Source organism: Leucopleurus acutus (assembly GCF_964270905.1).
Source record: "Leucopleurus acutus genome assembly, chromosome: 7".
NCBI lineage: Eukaryota > Metazoa > Chordata > Mammalia > Artiodactyla > Delphinidae > Leucopleurus > Leucopleurus acutus.
Genome location: NC_139150.1, coordinates 69,635,916 through 69,663,748, shown reverse-complemented (window position 1 = coordinate 69,663,748; position 27,833 = coordinate 69,635,916). Strand labels below are relative to the sequence as shown.

Below are 27,833 nucleotides of genomic sequence, written 5' to 3'. Positions count from 1 at the left end.
AAAGATACAAATATTTTTTCCCAAAAGTTATGATAAAGCACATGTCTTCCCAATGTAGAAACAGACAATTTATTGAGCTCTGAATGCATACCTCATATTCAGCTGTATTGACTGTTAAGGAAGGAACCAGAGAAAACAGTTCACTGAGGGTCTTCAAAATGAGAGGTCTCATGTCACAACTCAGCTTTGGGGAGAGAGCATTCCAAGTGGAGCGAATACAAACCACCTGTGAAGCAAATACAAAAGTCAATGCCTAACAAAATCCCAGCTCATATGATGCCGTTAGTAAAGAGTACTGTCTTTCATTATAAGGAAACTTAAGAACAAGAACACTCCTAGCAGTTAAGATCTGATAAATCATCACCCCTCAAAAGAAATTATTTAAACTAATATAAACTGTTGTTGAAGAAGATCCAGCCTGCCTCACACTACTGCTTTTTTACTTTATTTTGGTTAACCAAAGAAGCAAAGCTTTGTCGCTCTCCCTCACGCACAAATACACACAAAATTCACTCCAGGTTAGCTACAAACATTGTTGAATAGCCATTCTCTGAAACCAAGAAGGGTGAGATAATGCTAGAACATTTCTAAATCCAGGTATTCACAGTTCTCATAGTTTTCTAGTCTTGCTGAAACTGTATCACCACTCAGAAAATTGGGATGTTAGCATACATAAATCAAACACTCTCAAATCATCTTACAAACTTCTAAATGAGGTAGGTGAATAATTTTATTATTTAAAATAATAACTTAAAACTTTGTTTAAAAAGTCATTTCAGATTTTTAAGAGGCTGTTACATGCTAAAATAAAACTAACAAAAATGTTATTGTTAGCTTGACCCAATTCCCTTAAACCAAGTATTCTTAAGCCATTTCAAGATCTGTTTTTAAGGATATTCAAATATCTTCTTAAGTTCAATTCCAACTACAATGGATGATTTCTTCCCTTACAGATATTTGATTAAAATTTTAAAACTCAGGCAGGAAGAGTGGCAGCACAGATCAATCAGATAGAGTTTAACAAGGATTAATCTTTCTAAACCACTACAATCTCTTCTCTTAAGCTTCAATTAACACACACAATTTATCTTCATCTACAAACATAAATTATTTAGGAAACACTACATGAGTTGACAAGTGAAAAGATGTCAAAGATAAATGAATAATATATACTTAAAGACACAGATTAAGGAGAGACTCAAAGAAGACAGAAGAAAAAGTATCTCAGAAAACTTGGATTCAGTGCTTTTGCTCTTATTTTCCACCTTCCATGAAACAGCAGAAAAATGTTCTTTGACTTGAGATCCACTACAAATTTGGATTCCACTAGCATTCACTAAGGGCAGTACTGTCAGGCATGACAGTAGGTACATTTATACAAAGTAGCTCTAATATTACAAATCATCAGTATTTGAAATAAAAAAGAAACCAATTCTTTAAAAGCTATCAATTCAACATCGAGTATATACCCAGAGTAGTATACAGCACTAAGAGGAACAATAAAATACAAAACATAATCTAACCCTTCAAAGAATTTACCACCATATCAAAAAGGAAGAGAAATGTCTGTAATTCTAAATCATTGGGAAACAAAAGGTGCATGATTAGATTTTGAACTATTTTCAACAGAAAACAGTTTCAGGAGGAACCCAGGGAGGAAAGCTATTTCAGTGGGTGGGAGTCATTACAGTATCAGGAGGCAAAAAGTCTAGAGATGGGACTTGGAGAAGGAATGGAAAGAAATCAGGCAGATATCCCACAAGGAAATGGAAAGCATAAGTCAAACACAAATAAAGCAAGCTGTAGACATAAAAAGCACGAGTCCTGGTGAAGCAAGGCTGATGGATCAAAGAGTACCTAGAATACCAAAGCAGTTTGGATCAGAATCAAAAGGAAAAGGAAGCCTCCAGAGATTTCTGAGTTGGGGAATAAACTAAATTCAAATACTGTTTTTGAAAGATTCTTCCGGTAGTCTTATAGCCAAACTCAAAGCAGTCATGAACCTCTCTAATTCCTATTTGTCAGTAGTCCCTAACATAAAGAACCTCAAAAGTTTTCCAAAAATTGTATTATCCATGCTTTCTCCTCACTTTAAATTCCTATCTAATTCCAACCTACGTTGTTTCAAGACAGTTCAAGTCTCAATTCTAAAATTAACTTTTCTCTTACAATTCAGGGCCTCATTTTATCCCTTCCTTTCCTCTAACTTCTAGCACTTAAAACTCTGTACTACCCAACTTAACATTTAATTCCATACTGCCTGGTATTGTTCACTATTTTTGTAAATATAAATTGTCTTCTCAACTAGATATTAAGTTCTGTAAAGACAATGACCACATCTTACAGTTCTCACCCCCCCCCACCCCGCTCACCTAGCACAGTAATAACTATATCAGATTATCAGTAGTTATCAACTACTGATGGTACTGGAGCCTGAGGAATGGTAAATCTGAGATAGAGAATAAAAGAATTAAAAGGACTTGGAGAATGAAGTGAGATGATTTGGGCCTAGAGACTTGGGTGAATAAAAAGCAACACAATTAAATGGAGGGGAAACCTGAAGAAGGAGCACCTTTGCAGGAGATGGGGGATGGATATGTTTAATTGGAGCAGATGGAAAGACATCTAGAAAGAAATATCCTGCAGGCACGAGGGAAAAAGGACTGTAACTCAGATGAAAGGTCTGCTAACAACAGCTTTGTCATTCAAACATTTCCGTAAATCAAAATACCAGGAGGAAGTACGGTCTCATACATGTTCTGATGCACTTTGCAGATCAACAAAAAAGATCTCTGGCCACCAATTATGGGAGTACAAAAAGGGCTTGCCCTGTCCATGGATGGTGGGTGGGGAGTGAGGCTATCTCCTCTAAGTATTTTCAAAGGTTTACTAATTTTTTTAAAAGTCTTCCTCCTAGAAAGTTTGCAAACTAGTGCCTGAAATGGTACTCTACATGTGGAATATGAGAAGATATTCCAGAATCCCAGCCATGAACTGTGCCTTAAATGTAAGCAAGGTATACCTGCAGGGAATATACGTTAAATCCAGGCTTGCCTATACATAATCAGGAGCAGGGAAGCCTCTAATGAAGAAGCCTGCTTCCTTTGACCTTCCCAACCCTGGCTGTTCTTGACTAGATCTTAGAGATCTTCCAGCCCTGAGGGCTTTGGATTCAACCGATTACTATCTTGCTGTGTCCATCTACTAGAACCCTGTGGATCTGATCCACCAGCCTGCTGACCTGTGCAATCTGTCATATTATATCAGATTAGTCAAGCTCCTGTTCCTGGTCTTTACTGGCTTGTTTCGGCCTACTGTTTATTACCCAATGACTTGTCTGTTTTCCAAAAATAGACTGACTTCTGGCTCCAACAACGTGATGGGCCATACTTGAAATGACTGATAAAGAAGAAAATTCTTTTATATATAGCTGAGCCGAAAAGGAAAAATGGGGGTGGGGTTAATTACCCAGTGCCGGAAACAAAGAGGGAAATACCTGCATTGTGGTATTGAAAGGAAGTTGTCAGTTTCCATAACCTAATAGCTTGAGTTTAAATGTCCACATGGTAAGAGGAGATACTGCCTTTATTCTATAGATGGAAGAGAGTCAGAACTGAGACCCCCACATAAAACCAGCACCCTTGAAGGGCTGCACCCTAGTGTAATGGTTGGACTAGAAACCAATGAGCTGAGAAATTAACAAAAAATGGCAGTGAGCTGGGGGTACCTGGACCACTTTCAAAAAGCACTCCCATAATACATAACCCAAATGATTTGCACAGAAAAATAAAATCAAATAAGCCACACTAAAAATAAGTTTATATGTCTATACATTATAATATGACTGTTTAAAACCAAAGGCAAAGAGACAATCTTCAGAGATAAATGGGAGAAAATACAGGCTATCTACAAAGGAGCAATTTAGAGTAACAACAAACTTTTCAAAATTGACAAGACCAAAAGACAGTGCAATAAGATCTTAAAAGTGCTAACAGCCTACAATACTAAATCCACAGGAAACTATCACCCTACAATACTAAATCCACAATTCAACAGTATCAGCCTACAATACTAAATCCTATGATACTAAATCCACAGAAACTATCAGCCTACAACACTATCAGCCTACAATACTAAATCCACAATTCAACAGTAGGGGCAAAACAAGCAAAAACAAATAAAATACAAGGAAAACTATCAGCCTACAATACTAAGCCCACAATTCAACAGTAAGGGCAAAACAAGCAAAAACAAACAAAATAGAGGGAACAATGCCTAGGTATTATGCATACATAGCATATGAATATTTACCAACTAATGACTCAGAACATCTTGCTTAGTTTGTCTATGAGATTTTGGAGAATTCATTCCATTCTGAACGCTTACGTTATGTATATTTTGTTGCCATTTTTGTTTCTTGGGGAGAATGATACTTTTTCCATGTTATTCTTCCACAAGAACCTTAGCGACACTAAACAGCACAGATTACGAAGATCTGATGCAACATGATATACTGTAAAGAGCACATGACTAGAGTCAGAAACCCCAGGTTCTCCCATTTGGTAGCTGTGGGACTATGGCAAAGTCATTAATGTCCTTCAATTTGTGTCCGCAGCTGCAAAACGGAAATAATATTACTAACACCTGCTCTACGTATAGCACAAGGTTAACAGTAAAGACAATACTGAGGCAATTGTATGCAAATGTGCTTTATACAGTGTAAAAGAAGCTTGCCAATGGAAAAGATAATGAATCGCAAAAGAATCAGAGTCTTTGCTTCAGTTCTTGAGCTGTAAGAATGAATTTGTTTCTTCGCAGAGGAACAGATAGCTATCTTCTAATTTTACCTCCAAAAGGTATTTCTAGAAATTCCCAAGAAGAGCCTACTCCTTTTGTCCTGATGCTTTACTCCAACAGAGGGAAAGCTTTTTAAAAACGTTTAGGCTATGAAAACCGCCTTATTTGCCCTTTTCATAATGAAGGTAAAAGAAACTGCCTTCACAATTAGAGGACTCAAGTCATCACCATGCAGTGAAGCCCTCTTAAGCTAATTCAGCACACACAATTCATAAAACAGGATGCTTCTGTTACCAAAATACAATAACATGGGATAAGAGGGAGTTTAAGGCGCTATAATCAATGGAGCAGAAACAATGGGAAAAATAACATTCTTTCTTAACCTAATAATATGGGGTTAAAGGTTATAGGTATAAAAAAATTACTAGCACAGGTTTAAGCAATTTCAGTCTTTTAATGTCTGAGACTAGTGTATTATCAAAGCAGTGTTGTAAAAAAAAATAAGAATAAATATTGAGTTGCCTTTTTTCAAGTCCCTTATAATCTAAAGGACAGTAATTCTGATGATTAGAGTTGCTCAACTTCTGTACTGTTGATGGCAAATAATGTAAAGGCACATATCTAAATCCCAAATTGTGGCTTAATGAATCAAAAATATGTGTACTTGATGTGGTAAAGCTACTCTCATACTAACAATCCCTAATATCACAATGCCATTTCTAAAGGAGGCATGACAGAAAAACTGTTTGGCAGTTTGTAGTACAGACTTATAACTCTAACATCTGAATAGAAGAGGCTTGGAACTGTGTAAGTGCTACAAGTAAAAACAGAAAGGCATTGACTAAACAGACTGATCTAGATTATCAAGCCACCCAAGGGAATCACTACTCAGCGGCCTGGGATTTTAGGTTTCTCTTTTATTCCGCCATGTCAGAAGTTGCAGCTTCCCTGAGACACCTCCCCCTAAAGGGAACAATATCTTCCAATGTAAACTCCATTGATTTCTCTGCAGGAACAGAAAGAATGACAAAAGAGCTCCCTGCAGGGACGTTCAGTTTTCATTTTTGCTAGATTCTGTCTGAATTAATTATCTATTTCATGTTGGACACTCTCCTGGCATGAACTAGCAAACTCACAGTAAGAATGTGTCAGAAATATCCTTTGACAAGAAAATTAGTGCTTTATTCCCCCAAATAACCAGAGGGATTTTTTTTAAAAAAAGGCCAGTTCCTTCCCCTGTTCAGATAAATGGAATTTAGACTCCAAGGTAAAAAAAGAAAAATAACAGAAATTCAATCAAAATAGATTAACCCCCCCCCACCAAAAAAAACTGCTGAAAAGTTGTTCAGCAGATACAAAATTAAAAGCAAAGCTTCTGCATAGCAAAGGAAACCATCGCTATAACAAAAAGACAACCTATGGACTGGGAGAAAATACTTGCTAATCATGCAACCAACAAGGGCTTAATTTCCAAAATATACAAACAGCTCATACAACTAAATAACAAAAAAACAAACAACATAAAAAATGGGCGGAAGACTTAAATAGACTTTTATCCAAAGAAGACATACAGATGGCTAATAGGCACACGAAAATGTGCTCAACATCAGTAATTATTAGAGAAATGCAAATCAAAACCACAATGAGGTATCATCTCACACCGGTCAGAATGGCCATCATCAAAAAGTCTACAAATAACAAATGTTGGAGAGGATGTGGGGAAAAGGGAGCCCTGGTACGGTGCTGGTGGGAATGCAAATTGGTGCAGCCACTACGGAAAACAGTATGGAGGTTCCTTAAAAAACTAAAAATAGAACTACGATACGACCTAGGAATTCTACTCCTAGGTATATATCCAAAAAAAATGAAAACACTATTTCAAAAAGATGCATGCACCACAATGTTGATAGCAGCACTATTTACAATAGCCAACACATGGAAGCAACCCAAGTGCCCATCAAAAGATGACTGGATTAAGAAGATGTGGTATATTTATACAATGGAATACTACTCAGCCATAAAAAAGAATGAAATACTGCCATTTGCAGCAATGTGGATGAACCTAGAGAATATTATGCTAAGTGAAGTAAGTCAAGCAGAGAAAGACAAATACTGTATGATTTCACTTACATTTGGCATCTAACAACCAAAAAACAAACAAAACAAGATGAAAACAGACTCACAGATAGAACAAATGGGTGGTTCGGGGGGTGGGCGAAACAGGTGAAGAAAATTAAGAGATACAAATTTTCAGTGAGAAAATAAATAAGTCAGAGGGACATATTACACACCGAGAAATATCGTCAATGTTGTAACAACTCTGCACGGGGACAGATGGTTACTAGACTTATGGTCTTGATCATTTCATGATGTAGTTAAATGTTGAATCACTATATTGTACACCTGAAACAAACATAATTTTGTATGTCAACTATATTTCAATAAAAAAAAATTTATCACAGTATGGTGCATCATATGAAAAGTCAAAATCAAAACAGAAAACAATTTAAGTATCCCACAATAGGAAATTCATTAAATACAGGACAGCCACATGCTCATTCAATTAGCTGTCAGAAGTAGATTATTACATGACTTGGTGTCCATGATAAACTGCTAGCTGAATAAAAACATGTTACAAAACAATATCTATAGTATGATCTCTTTCTTTGTTATACTCTGGTTTAGAGCTGATTCTTAATCTTTTTTTCCTCATTCAAAACTGCTGACTTTTCTACTATGTACATACAATATTTGAGTCATATGTTAAGGGAAATATATATGCATTTTATGAATTTAAGCCTTAATCATTTTTCTATAATTAAAATGAATTGATTCTTCCACTTCCCTATATTACATAAAGATTTACTTTCATATGGCAACTAAAATTACTGTATCTTTAAAATGACATTAGGCAAGGTGCTCAAACTTTGGTAAAAATTGGCATTAATGTTTCTTCTGCCCACCCACCTAAATTAATATTGTTTTATATGAAAACTTGGAAGTTTACCATAGCTGTTCCTATTTTACAAAATGGAGCCCAAAATCTTCAACCATACATGGCAAACCTAATATAATTCCACAGAATTTTTTACACAACCTTATTGCTCAAAATGGCTATTGCTCCTACTTGAACAGAGCATAAGCCAGGAATTAACAACTACTCCTGCCAAATCAACTAAATATATGGCTGGTGATGACTACACGACCCATAAACCCAGGCCAGGAGGAATGGAGGCAAAGATTGAGAAGATGCAAGAAATGTTTAACAAAGACCTAGAAGAATTAAAGAAAAAACACCTAGAAGAACTAAAGAACAAACAAACAGAGATGAATACAATAACTGAAATGAAAAATACACTAGAAGGAATCAATAGCAGAATAACTGAGGCAGAAGAAAGGATAAGTGACCCGGAAGACAGAATGGTGGAATTCACTGTCACAGAACAGAATATAGAAAACAGAATGAAAGAAATGAAGACAGCCTAGGAAACCTCTGGGAAAACATTAAATGCACCAACAATTCACATTGCAGGGGTCCCAGAAGGAGAAGAGAGAGAGAAAGGACCCAAGAAAATACTTGAAGAGATTATAGTTGAAAACTTCGCTAACATGGGAAAGGAAATACCCACCCAAGTCCAGGAAGTGCAGAGAGTCCCATACAGGATAACCCAAAGAGAAACATGCCAAGACACACAGTAATCAAACTGGCAAAAATTAAAGACAAAGAAAAATTATTGAAAGCAACAAGGGAAAAATGACAAATAACATACAAGGGAACTCCCATAAGCTTAACAGCTGATTTCTCAGCAGAAACTCTACAAGCCAGAAGGGAGTGGCATGATATATTTAAAGTGATGAAAAGGAAGAAACTACAACTAAGATTACTCTACCTGGCAAGGATATCATTCAGATATGATGGAGAAATCAAAAGTTTTACAGACAAGCAAAAGCTAAGAGAAGGCAGCACCACCAAACCAGCTCTACAAAAAATACTAAAGAAACTTCTCTAAGCGGGAAACACAAGAGAAGAAAAGGACCTACAAAAACAAACACATAGCAGTTAAGAAAATGGTCACAGGAACATACATATCGATAATTATCTTAAATGCGAATGGATTAAATGTTACAACCAAAAGACAAAGACTCCCTGAATGGATACAAAAACAAGACCCATATACATGCTATCTACTGGAGACCCACTTCAGACCTACGGACACATACAGACTGAAGGTGAAGGGATGGAAAAAGATATTCCATGCAAATGGAAATCAAAAGAAAGCTGGAGTAGCAATACTCATATCAGATAAAATAGACTTTAAAATAAAGAATGTTACAAGAGACAAGGAGGACACTACATAATGATCAAGGGATCAATCCAAGAAGAAGATATAACAATTATAAATACACATATGCACCCAACATAGGAGCACCTCAATACATAAGGCAACTGCTAACAGCTATAAAAGAGGAAATCAGCAGTAACACAATAATAGTGGTGTACTTTAACACCTCACTTACACCAATGGACAGATCATCCAAACAGAAAATTAATAAGGAAACACAAGCTTTAAATGACACAAAAGACCAGATGGATTTAATTGATATTTATAGGACATTCCATCCAAAACAGCAGATTACACTTTCTTCTCAAGTGCACATGGAACATTCTCCAGGATAGACCACATCTTAGGTGACAAATCAAGCCTCAGTAAATTTAAGAAAATTAAAATCATAACAAGCATCTTTCCTGACCACACACTATGAGATTAGAAATCAATTACAGGGAAAAAAACGTAAAAAACACAAACACATAGAGGCTAAACAATACATTACTTAATAATCAAGAGATCACTGAAGAAATCAAAGAGGAAATCAAAAAATACCTAGAGACAAATGACAGCGAAAACATGACGATGTGTTTCATTTTGACAACAAAAATCCAAAACCTATATGATGCAGCAAAAGCAGTTCTAGGAGGGAAGTTTATAGCAATACAAGGCTACGTCAAGAAACAGGAAAAATCTCAAACAATCTAACCTTACACCTAAAGGAACTAGAGAAAGAAGAACAAACAAAACCCAGAGTTACTAGAAGGAAAGAAATCATAAAGATCAGAGCAGAAATAAATGAACTAGAAACAAAGAAAACAATAGCAAAGAACAATAAAACTAAAAGCTGGTTCTTTGAGAAGATAAACAAAATTGATAAACCATTAGCCAGACTCATCAAGAAAAAGAGGGAGAGGACTGAAATCAATAAAATTAGAAATGAAAAAGGAGAAGTTACAACGGAATCTTCAGAAATACCAAGTATCATAAGAGACTACTATAAGCAACTCTATGCCAATAGAATGGACAACATGGAAGAAATGGACAAATTCTAAGAAAGGTATAACCTTCCAAAACTGAACCAGGAAGAAATAGAAAATATGAACAGACCAATCACAAGCACTGAAATTGAAACTGTGATTAAAAATCTTCCAACAAACAAAAGCCCAGGACCAGATGCCTTCACAGGCGAATTCTATCAAACATTTAGAGAAGAGTTAACACCTATCCTTCTCAAACTCTTCCAAAATATAGCAGAGGGAGGAACACTCCCAAACTCATTCTACAAGGCCACTATCACTCTGATACCAAAACCAGACAAAGATGTCACAAAGAAAGAAAACTACAGGCCAATATCACTGATGAACTTAGATGCAAAAATTCTCAACAAAATACTAGCAAACAGAATCCAACAACACATTAAAAGGATCATACAGAATGAGCAAGTGGGATTTAACCCAGGGATGGAAGGATTCTTCAATATATGCAAATCAATCAACGTGATACACCATACTAACGAATTGAAGGAGAAAAACCATATGATCATCTCAATAGATGCAGAGAAAGCTTTTGACAAAATTCAACACCATTTATGATAAAAACCCTCCAGAAAGTAGGCATAGAGGGAACTTTCCTCAACATAATAAAGGCCATATATGAGAACCCCACAGTCAACATTGTCCTCAATGGTGAAAAACTGAAACCATTTCCACTAAGATCAGGAACAAGACAAGGTTGTCCACTCTCACCACTATTATTTAACATAGTTTTAGAAGTTTTAGCCACAGCAATCAGAGAAGAATAAGTAATAAAAGACATCCAAATTGGAAAAGAAGAAGTAAAGCTGTCACTGTTTGCAGATGACATGATACTATAAACAGAGAATCCTAAAAATGCTACCAGAATACTACTAGAGCTAATCAGTGAATTTGGTAAAGTAGCAGGATACAAAATTAATGCACAGAAATCTCTTGCATTTCTATACACTAATGATGAAAAATCTGAAAGTGAAATCAAGAAAACACTCCCACTTACCACTGCAAAAAAAGAATAAAATATCTAGGAATAAACCTACATTAGGAGACAAAAGACCTCTATGCAGAAAATTATAAGACACTGATGAAAGAAATTAAAGATGATACAAATAGATGGAGAGATATACCATGCTCTTGGATTGGAAGAATCAACACTGTGAAAATGATTATACTTCCCAAAGCAATGTACAGATTCAATGCAATCCCTATCAAACTACCACTGGCATTTTTCACAGAACTAGAACAAAAGATTTCACAATTTGTGTGGAAACACAAAAGACCCCAAATAGCCGAAGCAATCTTGAGAATGAAAAACGGAGCTGAAGGAATCAGAATCCCTGACTTCAGACTATTACTACAAAGCTACAGTAATCAAGACAGTATGGTACTGGCACAAAAACAGAAATATGGATCAATGAAACAGGATAGAAAGCCCAGAGATAAACCCATGCACATATGGTCACCTTATCTTTGATAAAGGAGGCAGGAATGTACAGTGGAGAAAGGACAGCCTCTTCAATAAGTGGTGCTGGGAAAACTGGACAGCTACATGTAAAAGAATGAAATTAGAACACTCCCTAACACCATACACAAAAATAAACTCAAAATGGATTAAAGACCTAAATGTAAGGCCAGACACCATCAGACTCTTAGAGGAAAACATTGGCAGAACACTCTATAACATAAATCACAGCAAGATCCTTTTGACCCACCTCCTAGAGAAAGGGAAATAAAAACAAAAATAAACAAATGGGACCTAATGAAACTTAAAAGGTTTTGCACAGCAAAGGAAACCATAAACAAAACGAAAAGACAACTCTCAGAATGGGAGAAAATTTTTGCAAATGAAGGAACTGACCAAGGATTAATCTCCAAAATTTCAAGCAATTCATGCAGCTCAATACTAAAAACACAAACAACCCAAACCAAAAATGCACAGAAGACCTAAATAGACATTTCTCCAAAGAAGATATACAGATTGCCAACAAACACATGAAAGAATGCTCAACATCATTAATCATTAGAGAAATGCAAATCAAAACTACAATGAGATATCATCTCACGCCGGTCAGAATGGCCATCATCAAAAAATCTAGAAACAATAAATGCTGGAGAGGGTGTGGAGAAAAGGGAAACCTCTTGCATTGTTAGTGGGAATGTAAACTGATACAGCCACTATGGAGAACAGTATGGAGGTTCCTTAAAAAACTAAAAACAGAAGTACCATACGACCCAGCAATCCCACTACTGGGCATATACCCTGAGAAAACTGTAATTCAAAAAGAGTCATGTACCAAAATGTTCATTGCAGCTCTATTTACAACAGCCAGGACATGGAAGCAACCTAAGTGTACCTCAACAGATGAATGGATAAAGAAGATGTGGCACATATATACAATGGAATATTACTCAGCCATAAAAAGGAACGAAACTGAGTTATTTGTAGTGAGGTGGATGGACCTAGAGACTGTCATACAGAGTAAAGTAAGTCAGAAAGAGAAAAACAAATACCATAGGCTAACACATATATATGGAATCTAAAAAAAGAAAAAAAATGGGTAAGCTGTGACAAAAAGAAAAAAAAGGGTAAGCTGTGACAAAGTGAGAGAGTGGCATGGACATATATACACTACTAAACATAAAATAGATAGCAAGTGGGAAGCAACCGCATAGCACAGGGAGATCAGCTCGGTGCTTTGTGACCACCTGTAGGGGTGGGATAGGGAGGGTGGGAGGGATGTAGATGCAAGAGGGAAGAGATATGGGGACATATGTATATGTATAACTGATTCACTTTGTTATAAAGCAGAAACTAACCCACCACTGTAAAGCAATTATACTCTAATAAAGATGTTAAAAAAAAAAGAATTATTAAAAAAAAAAATCTTCCAACAAATAGAAGTCCAGCACCAGATGGCTTCACAGGTGAATTCTATCAAACATTTAGAGAAGAGCTAACACCTATCCTTCTCAAACTCTTCCAAAAAATTGCAGAGGAAGGAACACTGCCAAACTCATTCTACGAGGCCACCATCACCCTGTTACCAAAACCAGACAACGACACTACAAAAAAAGAGAATTACAGACCAATATCACTGATGAATATAGATGCAAAAATCCTCAACAAAATACTAGCAAACAGAATCCAACAGCACATTAAAAGGATCATACACAATGAGCAAGTGGGGTTTATCCCAGGGATGCAAGGATTCTTCAATATACGCAAATCAATCAATGTGATAAACCATATTAACAAATTGAAAGAGAAAAACCATATGATCATCTCAACAGATGCAGAAAAAGCTTTCAACAAAATTCAACACCCATTTATGATAAAAACCCTGCAGAAAGTGGGCATAGAGGGAACCTACCTCAACATAGTAAAGGCTATATATGACAAACCCACAGCCAGGGCTCACATTTAGTACATAAGTGAAAGAATGAAAAATTAAGTTATAACAATTAACCATGTTTTTTAAAACAAATATCAAGACATATGAATAATTCATATCCTATGTAGAAAAAAGTATAGGTAAAGCAGCACTACCATATAATGCAGGGAGAAGTCCAACAGGAAGAAATCTTTACAGATGGTAATTATATACCCTTGGGCTAGCAATTTCATTTCTAAAAATTTAGTCTAAGAAATAACTAGAGGTGAGTGCTAAGGACAGCTCTCAGGATGATCATCACAGCACTGAAGATGATAAAAAAAATTGAAAACAAAATATCCATCCACAGAAGATTGGTAAAAGTATGAAGAATGCAATGTACAATGAAATACTATGTAGGCATAAAAAATACGTGTGTACATATGCCAGGAAAAGATGTACACAATATATTAAGATGAAAAAATCAGGTTATACTAAACAGTATGCTCAATACAGTCTCATTTTTTAAAAATCCATAGATATACATGTACATATAGAAAAAGGTATGAAATTATATATAGCAAATTGTTTAGAGTCATGTCTGGATAGTGATATTATGTGCAATTTTTTTGTTTCAAATTTTGCTTATCCTTCTCTTCTAATTTTGAATAACAAACGAGCGGTGCAAGAAAAAATACTGTAAAAACTCAATATGCATATTCTAAAAGTAAAAATTCATTGAGACACTGGGATAGAAAATATGAAATTATAACTTTCCTGGGCAATGCAAGAGGTCTCATAAACAAGCTGTTAAGAACTAGGACTAGAGATGAATAAAAAGAGCTTATTACACCCCAAAGTAGCTCACAGAAACATAAACAAGGAAACAAACATTTATAGTAAGTTATGCTTAAATACAGAGGGATGCCGTGGGGCAAAGAGGGAAGGACACAAACCTAATGGGTAAGAAAATTTCACAAAAGAGAAACAAATCACTCAATAAACTTCATTATTAACTAGGAAATGTCCCCCTAATAATAAGAATTTTACTAGCATTCTTAGATTACCTTAAATTCACTAAACTTTTCTAACAGAACTTATACTCCTGCTTTGTAGGATTTATCACAACTGCAAATAAGTAGCTGTACCACAAATGGTAAAGTATCATCTGCTCTGGGCCCCCAACTTAGAATGAAAGTTTCCTGGGGGTAAAAACTATGTCTCTCCTTTACATCATTGTATCTCTAGCATCTAATGGTGCCTTGTGCACAGTAGACATACAACTTTAGTTGAATAAATAAATATAAATAAAAACTGTCAGTTTATCCTTTCCTCCATAGGTTTGGCTCAGAAAGCAGGTTGTGTTGCCTGGCGCAAGGACATCTTCCACATGTAACTTAGAATCAGGCCCCTCTTTAATACTGTTCTGCAACTGCTGACTCTAAACCCTAGCCAATCCTAAGCAGTTCTTTAGTTTTCTGTGGTTAAATGCAAACTCTCTTGCTCTCTATATCTCTAAGCTGTTCTTCTTCAGCTCCTTTTATTTATCAAGTGGCATTAGGCTACCGCTTTTCCCTCCCTTTCGGGGTAGAAATGGGCAAGGGAGTGGGGGATGGGAAAAGCAGTGACAAATTAATTACATCATATGATACAGAATAAAAGGCAAGGGATTAGCCTTGTTTTTAAATCCCAGCTCTGCCTCTTCTTAGCTCCATGCCCTTGGGAAAATTACTTGTACTTTGTGGGTCTTAGCTTATTCACGTATAAAATAAGGACAAGACCACCAAACTCATAGAGATGTTGTAATAATTAAATAATGTATGTCATACACTTAGTGTAGGTGTCTTGACAGCAAGAGGCACTCAATAAATGGAATAGCTGTTCTCCCTGTTTTTGTGGTTGTTACATAATGATATTTGTTCCTAAACTACTCATTAAAGGCAATTCCTCTCAGTGAATGATATATCCTAGTTTCTTTTAGAGTCAGGTCCCTACTCCTTCAAAGCATTTTCATATCATATAACAAAACAAAATCTGAGAAAAAGAGTTGTCTTTAGTAGATCTCTTCATAATGATGGCTTGTTGCAGCACCTTTCTAAGACATCTTAACATAAGTTCCACTGGAACATCCTCTAGACCAGTGACCTATAAGCATGATCATTTGTACATCTCTACTGGTAAAAAAAAAAAAATTCAGCACACCAGCATATATATATATTTATTTTATATACATGAACTACAGGAATGAAAATATTATGCAAAGTAGGAAAATCTAAAACAACTGTTCTTACTAAAAAAAATAAAACATGTTTAAGTTCAAAACTGTTGAAACCTCTATGTAATACAAATATCTTTTAGGGACACACTCAACCTCAGTATAAAATACTGTAAATGATATAACCTGCCAATAACCACGTGAAAAGATGCTCAACACTATAAGTCATTAGGAAACTGCAAATCAAAACCACAATGAGATACCACTTCATACCCAACAGGATGGCTATAATAAGACAGACAATAACAAATGTTGGTAATGATGTGGCAAATGTGAATGCTAGCATATTGCTGGCAAGAATGTAAAATGGTGCAACCACTTGGAAAAACAGTTTGGCAGTTCCTTGAAAAGTTAAAAATAGTTATCATAAAACCCAGAAATTCTATTCCTAGATACATATCAAGAGAACTGAAAGCATAAGTCCACGTAAAAACTTGTACACAAATGTTCATGGCAGCATTATTCATAATACCTAAAAAGTAGAAACAACCCAAATGTCCATCAACTGACAAATGGATTAACAAAATTTGCTACAGCCATTCAATGTAATATTATAGAGCTATAAAAAGGAATGAAGTTCTAATGAAACTCGAAAATATGCTAGGTAAAAGAAGCCAGACACAAAACGGCATATACTATATGATTCCATTGACACGAATTGTCCAGAATAGGCAAAGCCATAGAGACAGAAAACAGTTGCCAAGGACTGTAGGAAGATGGAAATTGAAAGTGACTACTAATGGGCTTGGGGTTTCTTTGAGGGTTGTATTCGTTTCCTATGGCTGCTGTAACAAATTACCACAAAGTTAGTGGCTTATCACAACAAAAACTCATTCTCTTACAGTTCTGGAGGCCAGAGTCCAGGTGAGTCTTATGAGGGTAAAATTCAAGGTTACCTCTAGAGGCGCTGGAGAAGAATCTGTTTCCTCGCCTTTTCTAGTTTCTAGAAGCTGCCTGCATTCCTTGGTTCATGATTCCTCCCTCACATCATCACATCACCTTTTCTTCTGTTTCAGCTGTCACATCACACTTTCTCTTCTCTGTAGTCAAATCTCTCTGTCTCCTTCTTACAGGGACACTTGTGATTACATTTAGGATACCACTCAGATAATCCAGGATAATCTACCCATCTCAAGGTCCTTAACTTAATCACATATGCAAAGTCCCGTTTATGATATAGGATGACATTCATAGGTCCCAGAGATTAGGACCTGGATATCTTTGGGGGGCATTATTCATCTTAACACAGGAATGATTTAAAAATGCTTTGATAGGGGCTTCCCTGGTGGCGCAGTGGTTGAGAATCCGCCTGCCAATGCAGGGGACACAGGTTCAAGCCCTGGGAAGATCCCACATGCTGCAGAACAACTAAGCCCGTGTGCCACAACTACTGAGCCTGTGCTAGAGCCTGTGAGCCACAACTACTGAGCCTGCACACCTAGAGTCCATGCTTTGCAACAAGAGAAGCCACTTCAGTGAGAAGTCCATGCACCGCAATGAAGAGTGGCCCCCACTCACCGCAACTAGAGAAAGCCCGTGCACAGCAACAAAGACACAACGCAGCCAAAAATAAAATTAATTAATTAATTAAAATGCTTTGATAGTGGTGGTTGATGAACAGCTTTGTGAATATACTAAAAATCACTGAACTGTACACTTTAAAAGAGTGAACTTTATGTTATGTGAATTATATCTCAATAATGCTGTAACTTTCTTAAAAAGACACTGTTGTCAGAAAAATATAGCTATTACATGGCTCAAAAAATAAAAGGCAAATAATTTGTGTATAGCTGTCCTCAGGCATACGTAAAGGAATGAAGAAATTCCATAAAGTCAAGGTTAACAGTGCTTCAGATAAACTTCTCAACAATCCGTATCTGGAATCAGCGTGTCTAATAAAATGACACAACCCCATATACATATATATATGTATATATATACACACATACATATACATACACATATGTATGTAAATACCTATAAAATGACACAACTATATATATATATGTATGTATGTATATATCCTATAAATTCATTTAACTCATATGCATAAACTGTAATGGATTGCCATATTCTAACAAAGGAGAGATGATGGTACAGCCAGTCTTCACTGTGGAACTCCCACTCTTCCTTTAGGATACCTGGCTACTCTAGGTGATACATGACCATCTGATGGAAGTGCAAGTAAAGAAACCATCAATCCATATATTAAATATTATTTGAGCCTAATTTTACTTTTTTTTGAGATAAAAGATAAATAAGAAATATTCTAATATCTTCTTCCCATACCTCATGGCTGGGTTTATACACAAAACACCTTAGAGACTGCTGCTCTTGACAATGCTCCCAAACTTCACTGGATATCAAAGTCACTGGGGAACTCATTAAAAACTAGAGAGCCTAGGCTTCATCTCTAGAGATTCTGATTTCATAGCTCAAGTTATCCACAAACTTTTGAAGACCTTACTCTATACACTAGAAATCACTGCCATTCATTTTTCTATGAAGTCCATAACTTAGCCAGAGTAGCTGAGGCAAACAAGTGAAAGAGAAGGAAATACACTCTAACTGAAGCTGTAAGTGTAACATGATGAAACAAAGTCAATGACATTCTTTTGTTTGACCTGTTTTCGACAATTTCAGATCAAAGTCATATGACCTTGTCAATTGCTTAAGCAAGTTAATTGTTCAAATGACCACTTACATAAGTAGAGGCAGTGTGCCATGGCTCTGAAGCCAAAAGAATGGTACCTCTGAGAACATCTTACTCATTACTGTTGAATTAGAACTTAGAGCAACAGGTTCCATCATACTACTATGAGAAGATCTAAGCCCAGCTTTTAATAAAGCTCAAAAACCATACAACAGGTCCTATATTGTATGAAGTCATCTAAATCACAAAAGATAAGTGATATATACTGAAAACATAAAAAAAGCCATTAGAAAGACAGCCAATTAATAGTACAGTCCACAGACTTGAACAAATCCTTTTCTGTCAACTCTGAAAAGTCTCTCCAACTTAAAACTAAAGAACCTTAAAACAAAATGTATACCTTATCTCCTTTAAATACTACTTCTAGATTTTTATGCATGTTAAAGAGGCATTCCGAGTAATTCTGTACCTATGCAAAGATTTACCAAAAGCTTACTGTCTTAATTCCCAATACTTCCTACACCTTTCACTAACACATGATTTTAGTCATCTAATCAAAGTGAAGACTAATCTGGCAACATTAGTATTTCTGGAAATGAGTCTCTCAGCGATATTTTATCTTGGGCAATGAGAGGGTAAGATCAACACATTTATACAGCATGGAGATGAGTTTAAGCACCACAGATAACAATGTCATTTTTAATAAAAGTTTAATTCTAGGTTCATTTATGGGTATATGATGAATAAGTTTTTCAAAAATTCTAGGTCACTTAAGGGTATATGCAAATTTCTTGGAAGGTACCGAAATAATGCTTTCAATCACTTCTCAAAATCCATAGAGCCTTTCAAACATGTAATGTCATTTAATCTACAACCCTCCTTCAACGATTCCCTCTCTACACCCCATGTCCCCATTTACCCCCCAAAGAAAAACCCACCCCTTGTATAAGCTTAAACCAATATTTGATTCACTGGAATGGCAGAATGGCACACAATTAGCATGATTTTAGTCACGTCATTATTTCTAGCTCAGTGGCATTTATTCAGATGAGCACAATCTGCAACCACTGAGCCCAGCTCTTCTGATGTTAACTGGCATCATTAAAACCCTCCTAGTGTCCAACTTGTTTGATCTTTTAAAGAATGCCCTGCGTTTGTGACTGAGAGCCGGAAACTCACGGCTGGATACCCTGAACAGCGTTCCTGTTTGGTCACAGACTACTCACATCAGTTAATAATCCTCAGAGACCAGGATTCCAATTCAAGAGGGAAAACTTTTCATACAAAAATTCTTTAAACACAAAATAAACAGGAAATGGGATTAAAATAATGAACAGGCGGGGAGAAGGAGCTCTTAAATGTCATAACTTCGAAAGTTGAGAATGTAAAATGTTCAGAGTGAAGTATCTAAAAGATCATAGCAAATCTGGGTATGGCAAAGGGCAGACAGCAGAGGAGAGAGGACTGAATCATAAAAGCAAAAACAGAAAATGATAAAATTTCGAGACCTCAAATTTAAAATTTTCTCTTCTGATTAGTGCTCAACTTTTCATACTCTACAAATACTGTCTGTAAAAAGAAGTTAAAACAACCAATTAAATAATACTTGACTTAAATCTTTTCTACTTAAAGAGAAAAAGCCAATATTTTTATTTTCCCACACATTTCACACGTGTGCTGAATAGCATTCCATTATACAAACCTACCACAGTCAGTTAAAATTTTATTTTGAAAATGAAAAACCATATTTAAAAATCTACTCACAGCGTGACAAAGTAAATGTTATAATGTCCACAAATGTTTAATAAAAGGCAAGTTCCTGCTGTCCTTTTAAAGTTAAAAATAAAGCCAAACTACAACTTTCAACTGCAAAGAGTCATTGTGTAGTACATAAAAAGCTCAGCATGGAAATAGATTCAACAAATGTACAAAAAGCGTTTTCATGCCCAGGAAGAACTGAAGGCATCAAAAAACATGCCCCAACTACAAATAATGTAGAGCTCAGTTCAAAAAGACCAGCAAATTCCTTCTCTAATGCATAGCAAACGAAACTTAATCAACTCCTCTGCAAGGTCGAACAGGCAACCCACCTTCAAATGTCCCCACAAACGAAAACATAAAAACAACAATAGAGGTTCCAGAAAGTAATAAATACTGAATCCACAGTAGGCTACAGAACCCTTACTGTACATAGCTGAGAAAACCTACTGTGGAACAATGGATCACATTTCCATATTAAATTATATTTATCACACTGAAAAATCCTTAAACAAAATACAGGATTTATACTGGCCATTTTTATATGACACTAACTCCCTAAACCTTCCAAACACAATCCCACTGAAAACGTGAGTCCCACTGAAAATCATTCCCACCCCATGACGCACTGAAGGAGCAGCTAGACAAAGAGTTGGGATGATGGGAGAGGGCAGGGAGAACTACCTTCCCCCATGATTTCAGAAAATAAATCAATAAAAGAGGATAGAATAGCCAAAACATAACCTTGGCACAGGGTATTTCCGGAAAAATAACTGCTGTGACAAATGGCCTGAAGTGAACTCTTCCAGCGGTCAAGAATCCCCAGGAAAGGCCCCTCCCCTCCTTATCTATTGCTCAATTGTGCAATACTCCGCTTTGAAAATATAACACCCTCTTGGAGCTGGGCAAGATGAAAGAACTTTTCTTCATGATCCCGCAACGCCTATTAATTTTTGCTACAACAGACTCACAGCTGATTAAGAAAACAGAGGGCTAGCACTGCCTCACATTCCCATCTCAGGATTTAGGAGAGAAAAATCTTAAAAGTGAATGAGCCTTCTTTTTCAGTACAATGTATTGATTTTCATTTCTGCACACACCAAAAGCTGTTTCTCTTCCAACTGTGGGCAATTTGTTTAGCCTGGAGGTCACTTTCCTCCTTGAAACATCAGAAGCAATGTTATTAGATTCCTATGCAGTTAAAGAATTACCTTTCTGAAATATTATGACTCATTCACCACCACCCAGAGCACAGGTTGAGAAATCAATGGCTGAAGGAGCAAAATTTAAACTGTCCCCAAAGTACACTCACACTTTTATCACAAGTGGAAAAGCAACATGATAGAGTGGAAAAGCACAAGAAGTATAGTTAAGCCAAAGAGTATTCGAATCTCCATGTTATCACATATTTATGTTAATTTGGATGTTACTTTGACTTCCCAGACTCATGAGCAATAGCACCTATATTACAAGATTATTATGAAGTGCAATATAGAATATAATGGATACCAAATGCCAAACATATTCACTAGCATGAAAAATGCAGCTTTTATAGTTTTGTTTTATTAAAATATAACAGTTCAATGAATCCTGATAATGTATACACTATTGTAACCACCATGCCCATCAAGATGCAGACCATGGAAATATAATGTGAGCCACAGGGACTTCCCTGGTGGTGTAGTGGTTAAGAATCCACTTGCCAGTGCAGGGGACACAGGTTCGATCCCTGGTCCAGGAAGATCCCACATGCCGCGGAGCAACTAAGCCCATGAGCCACAACTACTGAGCCCACGTGCCACAACTACTGAAGCCCGAGCGCCTAGAGCCCGTGCTCCGCAACAAGAGAAGCTGCCGCAATGAGAAGCCCGCACACTGCAACGAAAAGTAGACCCCTCTCACCGCAACTAGAGAAAGCCCACACACAGCAACAAAAACCCAACACAGCCAAAAATGAAATAAATAAATTTTTAAAAAAAGAAAAATATAATGTGAGCCACATACACAACTGAAAATTTTCTAGTAACCACACTAAGAAAAGTAAAGGGAGACAGACGAAATTAATTTGAATATATTTTATTTAACCCAATCTATCCAAAATATTATCATTTTATGTAACTGATTCAAAACTATTATCAATGAGATATTTTATATATTATTTCATACTAAGGCTTCGACCTGTTGTATATTTTACACTGGCAGCACATCATAATTTGAATTGGCCACAGTTCAAGTGCTTACTAGTCTCTGTGGCTAACAGCTCTTATATTAGACAGTGCAGATACAGACCACAATCCAGAAAATTTCCTCATGTCCCTTTCTAGTCTACCCTTCTCCCCACCCCAAGTCAACTGCTATGCTGATTTCTACCCTCACAGATGAATTCTGCCTAATCTTGAATTTCATAAAAATTAGATGTATAGACTTCTTCTTGTGACTGGCTTCTTTCACCAAGCATGCTTTTGGGATCAGCCATCTTGCTGCAAGTGGCAGTGGTCCGTTCCTTTTTATCGCTGAATAGCATTCCGCTGTACAAATACAATACCCATTTGGGTTGTTTCCAAATATGCTATAATCAATAAAGCTGAAATGAACACTCTTGTACAAGTCTTTTTGTGGACATGTTTTCATTTAACTCAGGTAAGTATCTAGAAGTGGAAATGTTGGATCATAAGGTAGGTTTATGTTCATCTTTTTAAGAAACTGCCAAATACCCTCCCATAGTGGTTGTATCCTTTTATATCCCTGACAGTAATGTATGAGATATCAAATTACTTCATACTTTCTGCAGTGGTTGGTATTGTCACTCTTTTTAAGATTAGTGATTTCATTGGTATATATGTTTCCCAACAACCAACAATGTTGACATTTTTCCATGTTTACTAGCCAATCATATGACGTCCTTTTTGAAGAGTGGTTTGGAAAGAAGAAGGGAGAGTTGTTGCACAGACAAACTGAGATTACTTATATAAAGTTATTTGTGGGTTTCCCTGGTGGCGCAGTGGTTGAGAGTCCGCCTGCCGATGCAGGGGACACGGGTTCGTGCCCCGGTCCGGGAAGATCCCACATGCCGCGGAGCGGCTGGGCCCGTGAGCCATGGCTGCTGAGCCTGTGCTCCGCAACGGGAGAGGCCACAACAGTGAGAGGCCCATGTACCGCCAAAAAAAAAAAAAAAAAAAGTTATTTGTAACATTAAAATAAGGGATGCACTTGCAAGGACTACCTGGGTCAGGCAGATAGCGTAAATCTAAAAGCCAAGGAAAGTGCTGCAAATTAGAGTACACACTCCTCTGAAGGAGGCTGTTAAATGTTACTTAGTACCAAGGCCTCCATCCCACGTGGAAAAGCAGCCCAGGTTCTGTAAGATCTTCCTCTCTTATCAAGAGAGGGTAGATACCTGTATTTTTATTTTTAATTAATATTGGAATTAATATAAAGTATTAATCCTATGATAATCAAAGAATATAGGCCATAAGTTTTCAAACTCTGATTTATATAAATGTTAGTGGTTTATATAAAGACAAACATCCCTACTATGGTAAACATTAAACCATTCAGAATTGTTACTGATTACTGGTCAAAGATGATAACTATTAAGACAAGGACAGGCAATCTACCAATGACAGATGACAAAATCATTTCAAGTGGCAAGGCAACAATGGCCCAGAGACAGAAAGAAAAAGTTGGTTAAGGCAGCTCCTGTTTCCTCTTTCCCAGCTAGCTTCCTAAATGACAGAACACATTCTATGGTATTCTTATTCTTCAGTGACTATCCACATATGTAATTCTAGTAAGAATGAAGGTAACAGCTAATCATACTGCAGTGGCAGTGCCTACCTAGGAGTATATGCATTATTTGGGGAGAGCAGAAGAAAAGATATATGCTGATGGGACATAAAACAGTACAGCTGCTTTGGAAAATAGGTTGGCAGCTACTAAAATGTTTAAACATAAGAGTGATACGATCCAGCAATTTCACTCTTAGATATATACCCAAGAAAAATGAAATATATGTTCACATAAGAACTCGAACATGAATGTTCATAGCAGCATTATTCATAATAGCCAAAAAGTGGAAACAACCCAAATGTCCATCAACTGATGAATGGATAAATAAAATGTGGTGTAGCCATACAGTGCATTACTTACCTATAAAAAGGAATGAAATATTGATACATGCTATAACATGGATGAATCTTGAAAACATTATGCTAAGCAGAAAGCCAGTCACAGAGACTTCCCTCATGGTCCAGTGGTAAAGAATCCACTTTCCAATGCAGGGGACATGGGTTCGACCCCTGGTCAGGGAACTAAGGTCCCACATGCCACAGGGCAACTAAGCCAGAGCGCCACAACTAAGAAGCTCGCACACCTCAACTAGAGAGCCCGCATGCCACAAACTACAGAGCCTGTGTGCCCTGGAGCCCGCGCGCCACAACTAAAGAGAGAAAACCCACCACCACAACTAGAGGGAAGCCCGCACGCTGCAATGAAGAGACCGCGCGCCACAACAAAAGATCCCACGTGCCGCAACTAAGACCCGACACAGCCAAAAAAATTAATTAAATATTTTTTAAAAAGCCAGTCACAAAAGGCCACATATTGCATGACTTCGTTTACATGAAATGTCCAGAATAGACAAATCTATACAGACAGAAAATAGATTAGTGGCTCCCTATGGCTGGAGGTGGGGGGGCATGGGGGTATGGAAAGTGTGAAGTTTCTTTTTGGGGCAATAAAAATGTTCTAAAAGTGATTGTGATGATGGATGCACAACTCAGAATATTCAAAAAGTGACTGAATTTTACGCTATAAATGGGTGAGTTGGATAGCATGTGAATTATATCTCAATACAACTGTTTTCATAAAAAGAAAGAAAAACCAAAGATACTAGTGATCCGTAGAGCCTCTTTCTTCTAGTCCTAAACATTCTTTCCCTCTGCCACCTGATGTTGCTGCTTAAAATTTAGAGAAGTATTCCTTTGATGTTGTATCTCTCCTCTGCACTATTTCTGAATTTCAAATATCAATACATTTAGTGTACTTAACACAATGCTCTCCCCTACTTAGGCTGTGAGCTCCTAGAAGGCTGAAAATGTCTCATAAATCTTTATATCCAGAGAGCCTTGCACAACCTGGCTTCAGTTTTCAGTATTTTTATTTCAAAGGTGATGCTTTTGGTGTCCTGCCTAGGGAATTCTTGCCCAACATGTGCGCTGCAGTGGACACAGGTTTGGGGGGAAGCTGCGCCATCTCCTTTTCCCTTGCTCTCCTCGCCACGTCTACTCATCAGAGAATGAATAAACGACAACTTGGCAGAACACTGCTGAAAGGCTGCCAACCCCTCTATTTGAACATCTTCTGGAACAGGCAACAAACTTTATGAAATTATGAGATAAACAAGATCCCTTTTACACTTACAACCCATAAACCCACAAAGCAAAACAATGACAACATTTTCTTAGAAGTGTAAAATAAAAAGTATGGATTTAAATATGATCTCTAGTCAACAAGATGAATTTCAAAAACGTCTTTTAAAAGCACTCATAATAACAATACATCAATGATTTAAGAATAAAATTAGTAAAAATATATATTTAACTTTTTACAACTTATACCTGAAAGTCTATAATGGATTAAACCACTTCCACCCCTCTTTAATTAATAGTTCTCCAAAGCCCCAAAGTGAAGCCTACATGGGACAAATTCACTGTGAGGAAAGAATATTCATTTTAGACCTTTTCTTTCCTTGTAATCTTTGGGTAAAAGGGACCCTGGGCTCCTGGTAACAAGCAGAATGATCATAACAAGAATAAAGGCTGCCCTAGACTCAGTGAAGTGATGATATAACTGAATTGTTCTCTCTAGTAACAAATAATACTGCCAGAAACTTGGGTACAAATTGCTACATTACACCTTTCTCTTGCATGCTCGAGTAAACATGGAAAGTTACTTAAAAAGTAGGCTAACTATTTAATAAGATCATAAAAAATACATAAAGCTCTAAAATGTTTAGGGCAAGAAAATAATCCAAAAGAAAGGAAAAACTTTACATATGTAATTAGTTCTTAGACTAATTATAAAGAGAGAAAAAATGGGAAGCAAGTTTAAAATCCAATCTAAAATGAATTATTTGATTACATATGATACTTTCACTCAGTGGAAAATAACTAAGCCATTAAAACCTGCAGCCACATCAAAAATCTTTCTAGTAAAATGTAAAGTGAATTGAGAAGATGGAAAGTGTAAAATATATATGTGTAAAGAAAATACAATGGGAAGGAAAATGGAAAAATCAAAATGGTTTTGTGAGACGTTGATATGGGATACTTTTTTTTCATTATCCGAAGTAAATGTGATGCTATAAAAACCTAATGTCTTTAAAAGTAGGACAGAAGCATTTCAATACAGCTATAAAATATAAAATTTAACAATAACCCATAAAACACTAAAATTTAAACTATTTTGGCTCAAATATCTTTTTCATTAGGATCTCTATGCAAAGCCTAAATAATTTAAAATCTTATGCATTAACATGTTGCAAAGGAAACAGACAAGTACGAGGGAAAGAGCATAAATTTAATGCTCACAAAAAGATTTATCCATTTAATATCACAGCATGACAAGGTCAACTGAACACAAACATGACTAGCAAAAACATAGAGTGATAGTATATGAATTATATCTCAATAAAGCTGTGTTTAAAAAAAATAGTAATTAACACATAGTCTTTGAATTCAGGCACACCTGTGTTTGAATCCTGGCCCTACCACATTTTAGCTGGATGACTTTGGGCAATTCATTTAACCTCTGTCAGCCTCCCAGAAGAAAACAATACCTTATCACATAGTGAGCTTTTTTTCAGTAAGATTAAATCATATAATAAATATAACAATTGTAGTATATAGTGCTTACTATATAGAAAGCACTCAATGAATCAATAGATGCTTACTACTACTATTATTAAAATATCTCTAATAGTTTTCCAGCTGAAAGCACTCTGCTAATTTCACATAAAAACAAAGAAAATGTCATATGTGGACAAAATAGCTAAGTAAAACGTGTCTTTCTCTGATATTTCATATGGCTTGATAAGCTCTCTTTGTAGTAAAAGGCCCATAAAAGAGTTCACGATTTCCCAAGTATCCTTTACTTAGAAGCAAGAAGACAAAACTGTTTTACTAATCATTCCTATAGGAATGAAATGTAACTTGGCTGACCAGAGAAGTTAAAAGCAATGGAGAAGAGAATATGCAAAGGATCTGAATAGACATTGCTCCAAAAAGATACACAAGTGGCCAATAAACACAGGAAAAGATGCTCAATATCCCTAGTCATCAGGGAAATGCAAATCAAAGCCACATGAGATACCACTTCATACTCACTAGGAAGGCTACAGTTAGAAAAAGAAGCAGATAACAAGTGTTGCTGAGGATGGGGAGAAATTAGAACCTTCACTCGCTGCTGGTGTGAATCTAAAATGGCACAGCCACTTTGGAAAACAGTTCTGGAAGTTCCTTAAACAGTTAAACACAGACTAACCATATAATCCAGCAATTTTATTCCTGGTGTATATCCCTCAAAAATGAAAACATATGTCCGTGCAATAGCCCGTAC

At 36.4% G+C, this 27,833-nt stretch overlaps 1 protein-coding gene across 3 annotated transcripts in view; it reads right to left on the bottom strand.

Moving 5' to 3' along the window:
- Positions 1-27,833, bottom strand: part of FOCAD (focadhesin) — a 310,232-nt gene that overhangs the window by 118,176 nt on the left and 164,223 nt on the right. For all 3 annotated transcript variants that reach the window (XM_082843135.1, XM_082843136.1, XM_082843138.1), the window contains one exon: positions 92-226. In XM_082843135.1, coding sequence (XP_082699261.1) covers positions 92-226 — 135 coding nt within the window. The remainder of the gene's footprint in view (positions 1-91; positions 227-27,833) is intronic.